Here is a 12,760-nt window from a genome sequence, read left to right on the forward strand (position 1 = left end):
CAAGTGCTACCTATATGTATGCCAGGATCAAGTTTCATACATATAGTGACATCATTAGTGAATAATAGCAACAATATCACGTAAAAAGATACAAAGACTTACGAAACCATCAGAGATATACAGCTTAATCCTGGAAACGGAGGCTCCAAACTTCACAAGCAATCGACTGGGAGTTGCGTACGCCTAGAACTTAGCACTATCTTCAAAACAACTTCATAGCAGCTTCTTCTTCTGAGCAACATTGGTTATAGCAAGGGTGAACACTTGTCGTACTCAGCAAGTGTGAGGAGAATATGAATGCAAGGCTTAAACAAGGAAAGGCTGACTGGTTGACTGCATTAAGCATTTTTAGTTGGTCAAATTTTATGAGCACTTGATTACTAAGGTATAAGTATATACCAACCCACAATTAATAGAAACATAAACAGAAGCCATAAGCATATGGCAGAACATAACCATACCATAAAACACGATTTAAGTCCATCTTCAAGTATATTAATCATGTGAGGGTCCAGGCCGCTCTTAACCGTGAGCACGGCTGATCGATCAGTTTTACACTCTGCAGAGGTCGCACATCTTTACCCACAAGTCGCGTAAAAGTTCAAAAGAACTTTAGACCCAACCATGCTTGTGCTGATCAGGCACAATACCACACTTCCAAGGTGTGATTTCATAGGGACGCTACGAGGCCTTTACAAAGATTCATTAGTCAGTGGTAACCCGCTAAGGTTTCGGTGTCTGGCGTGCACAACCTATCACAGGCCGATGATGCAACGACTCAGTCCCCCCTCTTGCCTCATCACGAGTAAGATTACCCCAGACTAAGGTTTCTAATTATTCAGCCAAGACCAGAGCCATTTAGTCTTGTGGTAGCACTGTTTTCCTGGGTGGTTCTCCATGTTCCAATTAACATAATGATCTTTAATTAAAGAAAGGTGTAGCATAAATAAAATAAGTTCATCATCTTTGTTCATTAGAACCACCGTAACCCAAGTATTGCAGCTAAGCATAGCTACCCAACAGAAAGATAAACCCAGGTTGACAAGGAATGATCATAAAAACTAGGTAAATAGGACCCATCAAATTAAATGCAAAGCATATGCAAAGGTGATTAAATATAGTTATTAGGACAAAAGCACAAGGACACACTTGCCTTCCTTTAAGTAGTGTTGCTGCTCAGAAAATCTTCACCTTCACTCTCTTGAAAACTCTCGGACTGTGGTCGTTCTACTCGCGACAACCATCCAAGTCAAACACATCCATAGGAGACATTCAAGCAAACAAATAAATTAAATTAAAAACAGTACACCAATCATCACTATAAAGAAGAAAACCATCTCGTGAGCGCAATAATCGCTGAAACCGAGCAAGAACGAGAGATATGAACTTTGAAGGTGACTATATTGGACAGTGCATGATGTGAAAGCATTTGCATGGCAGCACTCCGTAGCATGCATGTAGATAATTAACAAGGACCTTGCTGGTGGTGCTTTCGTAACTATAGAGGCATGCATGGCTGATGGCTGGTTGGACGATTTAAGAATGAACTCTTGTAAAGGACGAGGTTATTTCTCAAGCATGATGCACTAAATAGGGAAAGAGAAAATTAATAGTAGGAGTAATGATGTGAGCAGGGATTGTGTTGGTCGAAGCAAAATATAATTCTCGGGATCGAGGACGGTCAGGAACAAAAGATTTCTGAAGCTCGAATACACAGGAGAGGAAATACATAAACTACCCTAATTATTTCATTAAAAGAAAAGTCATAGTCATCACTGCGTACATATGATCTCACCATGATGCCATCCTTGCATGGCAGATGGCTTCTTTGCTTCTGTACGTACGTGGCTTCCTTTCCAGGGCTACCATCCTGTTGCTCGGACCTCCATGCATGGCCTGTGCTTTGCACCTCATGGCTAGCAGCGGCTGCAAAGAGACAGGAGGTGGCTTCAGCTGAGTCGGCATGGAGCAACAGGGCACGGTCATAAGCAGCACGAGTTGCAGGTAGCATGGATTCGGGAGAAAAGATGGACGGAGGTGTGCATGCCAAGATAGCTGATGATAAGCACAAAGCTTCTGATCCTAACATGCATGTAGGTGAAGAGAGAGAGATCGAGAGCTGAATTATTGCTCAAAATATGATGGACGCATGACATCACCGAAGTACATAGAGAATAAAATAATGCGGCCAAGGAACTATACATGCAGGAGCCGCAAATTCCTCCAGGCGGCGGCGACGTCTTCAGTCCGTGGCGGCGCTCCGGCGGCGGTGCTTGGCGAAGGCGGCCGGCGACGCAACCGGCGGCGCGGCCGGTGGTGCGGCGCAGCGCCAGGCGAGTGGCGGTGCCAGGGAGCAGCAGCAAGGCTTCGGCCGGCACGAGCGCGGTTCGACCTCCAGGCGGCGGCGACGTCTTGGCCTCCAGGCCGTAGCGGTGCTCCAGTGCTCGACCAGCGATGGGAACCGGCAAAACGGGCGCGGTTCGTCGAAGTGAGGCCCGTGGTGGTGCTCGCTTGCTCCTCCGGCATCAACTCCGACCGAATCGAACCGGCGGCGGCGGCGGCGCACTGAAGCTCGGCGGCGCGTGGGAAGATGCAGCGCTAGGGTTGTTGGAGAAACAAAAGGAGGTGGCGATACGGTCCTGGCACGTGGGCCCAGGGTGGAGACGGACGCGGGGCGCAGGGAAACCAAGCTCGAACTCGAGCTGCAGTCCGGGTCGGGCGCGGCACGCGCCTGCGTGCAGGAGAGGCGGAGGATGGGGAGATGATGGGCGGGGCCCACAAATCAGTGACTGGAGAAGGAAGGATGGTGCGTGAGTGGGCAGCTGGGCCAGCTGTTAGCTGGGCCGGCGCGAGACTTGGGCCGGCGCGGGTGAAAGGAACGGGGCAGGCCGAAAAGAAGACTAGGCCAGAAAGAAAAAAGATTGCGGGCCAAAAGAAAGAAAGAAGAAGAAAAGAAGAAAGCTTTGAACAAATAAATTCAAAAAAAAATTTGAATTCAAACACAAATTCAAATTCAGCCAAACAAAAACTATGCACCGGCATGAATGCACAGACACAGAACAACGTTATTAAATTTAGGGTAAAAAACAAACAACTATTTTTCCTATACTAGATTTCCTGTAAAGAGAAATAAATGTTGGGAAAATTTTAAAATTATGAGAAAATCATTGTTTAATTATTTCTTCGAATCACATCCTAAAATTCGAAAATTTCAGGATGTGACACCACACGTGTGTATTTCGCGTGAAAAAATGTGCTTTCCCCTTCACCCATTCACACGGCAGCAACCATTGCACTCCTCGTGCTTGAGAGGTCGACGGCACAACATACTTCTCGCCACAGCGAAGGAAGACAGTGGTGCTGTCGGAGGGCCCCCTCACCAGAAACCACATGCAGCTGTGGCTTGCATGTGACAACAGTGTTCACGAGTGGGCAACCCCGCGATAGCAGCCTCAAGCTTCGCAAGTTGGGGCGATGGCAAGCCGAAGAAGCGTCAAACTTCACCTGATCAGGCACCATGACAACCTCTTTGAAGAATACTACGCGCACGAGCATGCATCCCCATGACACCGGTGTTGACGCTTACTCACTTGGTGGATCTTCCCAGCTTATGACATTTTGGTGTATTAGGATGGATAATTAGTTTGTGTTACATAGTATGGTTTATTGTACTTTAATTTGCTAAGGTATATACGGATAAGTTACGTTACATGTATTTTTTATAATTTCCTTTTTGTTTTGTACTTCAAATTTAAAGAAATAATCTAGCCTCAAGCTTTGGAGGGTGCGAAAGTCCACCTAGTAGTTTTCAAAATAACGAGCACGCGGCACCCTCATCTTTCAAGCGGCAGAGCACATCACACATATTGTTGATGCAAAATATGAGCTTCAAGCTTCTGCGTTGAACAACATGGAGGACATGGGAGATCTGCTTAACTCCAGTACAGGTTTCAAATCGGCTTGGGAAGGTGCAAGGCGTGCTAGTCAATTTGACATGTAATTGACAAGGAAACATTAAATTCCTGAGCCGATAGGCGGTGAAGCCTTCGAGCTCATAAATAGGGGTTACTTTGAATAAACACCATAAAAGTTAGGTTTTTAGAGTAATCATATGATCTAAATAAATAGAAACCTTAATGGCATGTGTTATCAGCTATATGAGCCGACGAGCTAAGATAGATGCAAGATAAAGCAGCAGCCACTAAAAGGGTCCTTGTTTACCGTGTACACGTTGAATCTAATTAATATCATCACCCGATAGATTGGACTTTAACCAAGAAAGTATGGCTGAGATGGCATTAACTTTGATCTATAATCTAAAAGACTAGGACGCGACATCAAGGATAACTTGCCTACTGTTTACAAACTGATTAAACTAATGGATCTGATTAATATCATGAGCCGATAGATTGGACTTAACGAAGACAGTATGACTGAGTGGACATTAACTTCGACCCATTAGTTTAAAAGATTAGTAACGGCAGCAAGGCCTCGAATGCACAGTTATCAGCTCAAAGATGTCATCATGCTACTGGGAGATATGGATAAGACCCAACTGAGACATAGGCTCTCAATAGTAGCTTTCTGACGTTATTTGGCAAAGCCTTTATGCTAAGAGATCAGAATATTTGGCAAAGCCTAGAAAGTTTTGATACAGATAATGTAAGGACCAGGTAACAGTACTTACAAGCTCGTTTAAGATTGAATCCGATGTAGCCCTGCGCACAAGAAGAAACTCGCCGGTTTCTACTCTACTCCTACTCCTAAGGTTTGACGGCGTGGTGCTGAAAGGTTGTATTGATGATTATTTGATATAACGCTCATGAGTTTATATTTATATCCTGAAGCAAGCTAAACTCCTAATCAGTTACGACGTGAACCGTTACAATGAACCTAAAAACTACTAAAGATAAATTTACACGTTTTTCCTTATTTGGTGGAGCCGATTTCATTTCAGAATGGTCCCCTCCTGGTCTTCTATCAGTTTCTAGAATATGGTCATCTGTAGCCAAACCTTTTCTTCTGCAAACCCATCAACTGTCAGAACCTTATCTTCATCGGTTGACTCTAGTAAAAAAAATGATGTCAACAAAAACGATGTCAACACATATTAGTATTCATTTCCACAAGCATTTACGGGCAAGCGATGTGACACTTTAGTGCATTCGTATGGCCCATAAAAATGAAGCGCATGTGTTACATGAAGATCAAGCTTTGTAAGGCGCGAGGAGTTATCGTTTGTTGGCAGTTGATCAGGCGGCAGCAGTGGTTCTCAAGGCGGTTCGACGGTCAAGAGGATTGGAGTAATAATTGTAATAGTTGCTATGCATGAATATATGGTTAATGATATTTTATTTGAAATGCGCCTTTATCTCAAAAACCGCCACTAAAGCTTACTTAGGGTGCTTTTGGTTGGACTTTCCAACTTGCTTTTACTTTTGCAAAAGTCAAAAGCCAACCAAAAAGCCTCAAAGCCATTGATGCTTTTACCTAAAAGCAGCTTTCATTGTAGTACAAACCCAAAAGCACCTCTCCCCCCTGCTTTCGTTAGCTTTTTGAAGTAAGCAACTTTGAGTTATTTATGAAAAAACGGTTGTTCTTCTTCTTTTTTTCCCGTGGTTCCGCCCCCGACCGCACAGTCTCCCCGACGGCTAACGTGCGCCGCCGGCGGTCCTGCCCTTCAGCCGGCCGGCCGGCCGCTCCGTCTCCCAGCGGCATCGCCCAAGGCCGGCCGCCGCCAAGACTCGGCTTCTCCGGCCGGTGCCCGTCCTGTCCCAGCCCGCCGCCCGGTGCCAGGCCACCACCAGCCCCTGTGCGCCCTCCGGCCTCCGACCCAGCGGCCTCGCTTCTCCGAGGAGGTGGAGTGCTAGCTGCTTCTCTCCACTAAGCACTAGTACCCGTGCTTCTTTGCTTGTAGCCCAACGAGCAGGCCAACAGGCACACACGCTCAACTCCCTGCTCCTCTATTTCTTTTTCCCCTTCCTGCTACCTACAACGCTCAAGCAAGCTGCACTAAATCCATGGTGATGGCTGGGGTCCTCCGATCATTACTACTCCAATGTGATTCTCGAAGGTCTCTAGTTGCTATTACTCCATTTCCCCCTTCGATTTCTTCCTCTGTTGTGATTATCACCTCACCCTAGCAGCTTGTGCAGGATGGGCCGCTGCCGGCGAACTGCTCGGCCATGGTGCCGTGGCCGGCAATCTGTAGTGCTGTGAGGGGACTCAAGAGGCGCGTGTGGAGGCTCATATGGCTGGGCTTCTAGCTGTACGTCGGTGCCGAATCTTGTGGATGCAGCTTTCGTGAGCTAGCTGTGCAATGCTCTCCGAGGACCATCACTGAGGAGGTGGAGTGCTCCCTGTGCTGTCAGACGAGCTCGTCTGCTACTGCTACACCATCAAGGAGTTCCTGATGCTCAACTGCATTACTAGATGATCGAGCGTTGTAATTTGTGACAAAAAGTTGTGTTAATTCTTTGGATTTGACGGATGATGTAAGGATAGATAATGTTGCAGTTGCATATCTTTGATTGGAATTTCAGAGTGTAATTCATTATTTGTAGTGTAATCCTTATGTTTTTGTTTAATCGAAGGATAAGAACCGTTTCTTGTAGTACATCAATATGCATGTCTTATCTTTATGTGAAACAACAGGCAGTTAATATTGGCTCAGTCGATAAGAAACTATCCAGTTTAAAAACTTTGATGGCTGAAAATATAGAAAATTTATTTTTTTTCCTTTCTAAAATAGTCATTTACATGTGAATTAGTGAACACATTATTTTGTTAGGAGCAATTTGCATATAAACAGACTCTCAGGCCTTTAGGGGCATTACAGGTATTTGCTTCATAGCCTACAGTTTCACAGCTGGTCTAACCAAACGGTCTTTTGCTTTTCCCACAGTTGGTTTCTCACAGCTGCTTTTCCACAGTCCACAGCTCACAATAACTTTTCCAAAAGCCACAGCTCAACCAAATACACCTTTAGTGTCTCATGCACATCCGAGACTTTGCTGCATCGGGCTCATAAGTCAAGGGCTCAACTTTTATAAATGCTAGAAAGTGCTAGACATACTGGAATATAGGAAAGTCGGCCGTATTCGCTTAAGATAAGTTAAATCTGCTAACAGTAGATCTGCTTCCATCCTGATGTTCTTTCCTGTTCTTCTTTGTTTCTTGACCCTTGTTTACAAAATTTCTTTCTTTTGGACATGGCATACGAGCTCCACGCTGATCCTTACCCGTAGATGTCAAATTCTGCAATTGAACCTCCAGACATTACTGATCATTACAAATGCACGAACAAGAAACTTGTCAAAGGTAATGAGTGAGGCTGTTATTTCCTAGGGGGCATAGGGCAGGTAACGGCCGGGCAAAGATGGAAACCCATTACCTATTTACAACTATAAGTAAAGGGCCATGATCTACATTTGTTACTTCGCGCAAGTCACTGGGTGACGCGTCAAAGGATGCTTTGTTTCTTGCCGGTTACTAGTAACTCGTTATATGTAATGGGAATAGGGCCCGTTATCTTTGAAAGAATGACGCACAAGATAGTGCATGTTTCATTAATATAGCAGAAACTACAAAACTACAGTCATGGGAGGCCATAGGCAGGAAAAGGAAAATAAAAGGAAAACAAGACTCGCCCGGTTGGATTGGGATAACAACGCGGGTCCACCACTCAAACTCCAAAAAAACGTCACACCCGACCGGTTGGATTGGGATGTCAACGCGGCCTCCTCACTCCACACACCACGGTGGCACACACCAACATTCACGCTCATATATTCACCGAAACCTCCAGGCGTAGCCCTGTGTTGACAGGGAACCGATAGAAACAGATTGCACCGCACCGAGAAGGCCACCGTCATGCGGGACCCTCCATCGTAGTGCCGCTGCAACACCACGCTCCACCTAATGGAGTGATACCACCGAATCCAAACCTCTCGCAGGCTGCCTCGCAGTCTCCACCACGATAACACAACGCGTGGGGGCCTCGCCACATCCACCGTTGGACTCCACCTTGATCTCGTCACCTCGAAGAAACATCGCGCGCGGGGGCCTTGCCTCGCCCGCCACGGTACTCCACATCACGGGTCTGTTTCTTTTATCGCTGTCAGAGTAGTGAGTAGTGTTGCCCCACTCCACCAGATCTCCATCGATCAACCAAGCCGCCGCTGCAGGTCGACTTCACCTCGTTGCTTCACCCACACAAAAGCCTCCACCATCAAGTTAGCAAACTATAGAAGTCGCTTGCGCCGCCTTTCGACGATGTACCACACCGAGTAGCCCAGCCAAGCTGATCAACCTGCCGTGGTCCGCTATAAGCCTAGTTGTCCCACGATGCCGTTGCCACAAGCGTTGTCTTCCGACGCAGTCCCACACTGATCTGACCGTTGCCAAGGAACACCAGCTGCCGCGGTCCACTGCAAAAAGCCAAGCCGACAACCATGCGACAACCCCTGACTGCCGCCATATCTGCGATCGCCTCCATGGCCTTGGCAACACCCGTCCAACTTTCCAAGTGGTGGGAGTGCCGCCACCAGCTACGGCCACCCATGACCAATATACCAGCAATGCCATGAATCGAGATGGTTCTCTAGATACGACGCCTCCAAGGAGGGCACGACGCCAATAGCACCACCGTCGCTCGTCTAGAGTCTGAATAGGGTTTTCACCTAGAGGACCCCATGCAGCAGAGTTGTAGCTCAAACATAACACCCCCAACGGGGAGAACGACGCCCTAGGGTGCCGCAGTCATCTCCGCCAGCAACGCTGGCAAGGGCTTTCACCCGGAGCATCCCAACCCTCACTGTACGCTCACGGCTCGGCAGTCCAAAACCACTATCCCAGCAGCCCATCTGGGGCGGGGTCGCCTCCACCTCCGCTTGCTCGCCGCACGAGCCCCTACCAAGGCTCAGCCGCCTTCCTCTTCCGTCGCCGCCTCCGCAACTCCTCAAACCGAGGAGAGGTGGCCCGATGACGCTCGTAGCCCCACCTCGGTGCCGCCAGCGTGCCCCTGTGCTAGGTGTCCTTGCCGCGCCTCCATGACGTCGATGGCACACCTTGCACAAGCCACCCGGCCGCGGCACCACACCGCCGCCGTTGAAGGCACAAAAGCTGATGTGTTCCGATCTGTCGCTCACCCCACTTGACCGCCATCGTGCAGCCACGCGTCGGACCGGCCGCGCTCTGTCCACCACCGCTGGCCGGTCCACTCCTTCCCCCACGCGGCACTACCTCGTCTCCTCGCCCGGGGCCGGCCTCCATGAGCCGCGCCGCTCAACCCTTCGCGCGCGCCCGCCACCGGTCCGGCGCGCCGCCACCACCGCACATGCCACGCCCCACCGCGCTGCCTCCGACCGTCGCAACACTGCCACCCAGGGCGGCCGCCATCCCGCTGTCGCCGTCGCTGTCTGTAGCACCGCGGTCAGGGTGGCCTCCTCCCGGGACAGGCGCTGAGCACCACCAGTCGGACCACCCAGGCAGTCGTCTCCGCCACGGCCACAGCGGGCAGCGCCCGAGCGCGCTCGTCAAGTCATTTGTAACGCATCTCTCATAAAAAAACGTGATGCCCGTTATCTTAGACATTATTCATCCGTTATCAATATAGGTGGTTTCGCTTAATGAGTGACAGTACCTGTCTCTAGCTCAAACCATGGAAACCCACAGTTGCGATCTGAACTTCTTTTGTTGCCCCCTGCTTGGTGTATGGGTGTATATTTTGCGAATATTGCCAGTTTGAAGCCGAAATATACTTGCCTCAGAATTTGATTCACATGTGGCCGGTTTACTTGGCCAGCAGCACACCTGAACCTTTTTCCTTTTCCCCCTTTATGAACGCACATGAGGGCTACTCATCATTTACACCCTCTTATGTAGACCGCACCGGAAACGGACAGATTATTGACCCATCAACCAGCAAAGTGACATTCCTTTTGCAGTGACATCAAGTGTTCTCTTCCAGTCTTCCGAAGGTTCATAATTTATAAACAGAATAGGCAGAAGTTAATTAAATCTAGTAATGTATAAAATCATACAACAATGAGTTTCCTCTATGCTGTAGTAGTCTGTCTACCATCACCACATTGCATGTTGGTACAGCATGTGCCTTTCTTCGAGAGAACATGAAAAAATACGTTCACCTAGTATGCAATACAACAAAAGTGTATGATATGTTTGTGTTTATTACACGAGTCAGGGAACAATGTATATCCAATTCAATAGAAATTTCCTTCATGTATTTTAGTAAGCAGTCTCAACTGTAAACCCATTTCAAAGCAGTACTGGTTTATTTTAGTGTTTCTTTTTCTTCTAAATCTCTGCTTCCATTATAATTTCTGCCTCCTCCAACTCCGCCAAGGCACCAATTCCATCTTAAACCTCTGCTTCAAACAAGCTATTTTTTGTGTTCTGCTGTCAAAACTTCCGACCAAAGCTTATCATGTTCACCCTTCATCAAATCCTTACTGGCTTGAATTTCCTCAACCTTCATCATCCTAAGGTCTTCGAATTCCTTCATGATTTCTGTCCTCTCGCCATCAAATGCCTTTGTAGCTACCTCTCCCGCCTCGGCCAGTGCAACCAATTCCATCATGAGCCTCTCAATCTCTGACCGAAGCTCGTTATTTTCACCCTTCACCGAATCATAACCCACCTCCAATTCCTGATTCTTATACAGAGCTGCATTGAGCTCCGACTCCAAAGACGCTGCCCTCGCATCCATCTCCGCCTTCTGGACCCTTAGGATTTTCAACTCCTCCACCTTCTCCTTAATCTGCTTCTTTGCTTCTTGCTGGTACGTATCCGCAGCGCTCATCAACACTAGAACCGCCGCCTTCATGTCCTCCAATTCCTCCACCTTCGCCTTAGTTTGCTTCTTCGCTACACCTTGGTACGCGTCGGCAGCGTCCATGATCATCATGCTCGCCTTCCTCGCGTCCTCCAGCTCCGCAACCTTCGCCCTGATCTTCTTCTTTGCAACTTGCTGGTACTTATCGGCAGCTTCCATGAACAGCAGGCCTGCCTTCCTCGTGTCCTCCCTTTGCTTCACCAGGTCACCGGATAGTTCGGTGTTCCGGCGCTCCAGCTCCTGCACCTTGAGCCCCAGCGTGAAGACCTGGCTTGCGGACACCTGAGCCGCCCTCGTCTTCTCCGCCAATTGCTTCTCCAGCTGACGCTTCTCGTTGGATAGTCTAGTCTTCTCCTGCTCTAACCGCTGCGCTCTCCAATACTGACCAACGTATTCTGTAGTGTATGTTTTAAAGGGTGTATCATCAGGGATTTGGATTGCTTTGAAAGAAAAAACATGATGCCTTTGGCCTTTGCTCACCTGACCAGTACATGTTGTAGAGAGTTGGAGGAGAGGCTGACAAGGACTTGCGGCTGCTATTGTCATGCACTCGTCGGAGGCAGAAGATGCCTCTCGCTGCTACCCCAGCTGAAGGATGCTGTCCGTCGTCCGGCCGCCTAATTAAGGATGGAAACTTCCTTGGGTGGATGTGAATGTATACAAGGGTAGAAGGAAAGGAGAGAAGGAAAGGACAGAAGGAAAGGATGGTGTGTCAGCGAGGAATACCGGAGGGAGAGAAGGCATGGAGTGCTGATGAAGAAGAGGCACGATGAGGTGTTTTTAATTCCCTTTTCTTTTATGACACAGAGGATGGAGTGCTGGTGAGGGAAACAGAAGAGAAAGGCATTGAGTGCTGGCAAAGAAAGAGTCAGTGGGGCTCTCACATGTTGGAATCGTGGAATTTTTTTTAATACCATTTTTTCTCGAAATTACAAAATGGTACGCAAGAATTCAAGATTTTCAAAAATGTACCCCAATCGTCTACTGGTTAGCAAGTGGACGAAATCTACTGCTTTCATCTAACCACCAGAAGACGAAACATTGATTTCGTCTACCAGGTCGACGAAAATAGCATAATTTCGTCTGACGGGAAGATGAAATTAAAATAACCTGACGAGTGGAAATTCCGTCTGATGCACGGACGAAATATTGTTTCCTTTAAAAAAAGGACAACATGGTTGAATGCCAAAATGCGCGGACGATCTAGATTTCAGAAATTATGTGTTTGAGCTAATCTCTTACAAGAAGAATAAATTTCCATTTCAAATTTTCCTCATGGTTTGCCATATTTTTCCTTATCTGAATTTGGAACTTCTATTTCCCTCTTCTATGTTCACTTCCAATACAAAACATGAAGTTTTTCTGGTCATGCTGGTGCACACAAGCATATGAAATTTGAAGAACCATTCAAGTTGCTCTTCCCGGCATAAATTGCATAGCTGAGTAGCAGCGAAATTACATGATAAAGAGGGTACAGCATCTAGTACATTGTTGCTTATAGATTTTGCAACATGGAGACACCACCTCTTACCTAAAAAATCTACCACAAGTTGCAATGGCATGTACAGCGATGTGTTAATGTTAACATGCATCGTTTCTAAACCTAACATGTCTCAGTGAATTTAGAGAGCCAGGTTTAAAAACCAAAGTGGCAGTATCTAGTGGTATTGGCTCTGGGAGAACTACGAGGGGCCAACCTCGTAGAATCCAGCTCCACCGGAGGATGGTGGAAATGGAGGACGATCCTTATTGTGGTGGTACGAGCACTTGCACCACGGATCCGGACAAATGGGGTCACCTTCGATGCTAATGACACGAGCATTATATTCCTCGTCGGCTTCAATGGTCTCCACCCCTTGCTGGAGATCGAAGATCTTGCATTTCAAGTAGTCGATGTACTCTTTG

At 47.6% G+C, this 12,760-nt stretch overlaps 1 protein-coding gene across 1 annotated transcript; it reads right to left on the reverse strand.

Moving 5' to 3' along the window:
* Window positions 1-10,007: 10,007 nt before the first annotated feature.
* Window positions 10,008-11,583, reverse strand: LOC101778371 (leucine zipper putative tumor suppressor 2-like). The gene is given in 3 exon segments (XM_014804904.2): window positions 10,008-10,410; window positions 10,412-11,250; window positions 11,336-11,583. Coding segments are annotated over 3 exon segments (882 nt in total). The 5' UTR covers window positions 11,349-11,583; the 3' UTR covers window positions 10,008-10,380.
* Between the last annotated feature and the right edge of the window lie 1,177 nt (window positions 11,584-12,760).

This window comes from Setaria italica, chromosome III (assembly GCF_000263155.2).
Source record: "Setaria italica strain Yugu1 chromosome III, Setaria_italica_v2.0, whole genome shotgun sequence".
NCBI classification, from domain to species: Eukaryota; Viridiplantae; Streptophyta; class Magnoliopsida; order Poales; family Poaceae; genus Setaria; species Setaria italica.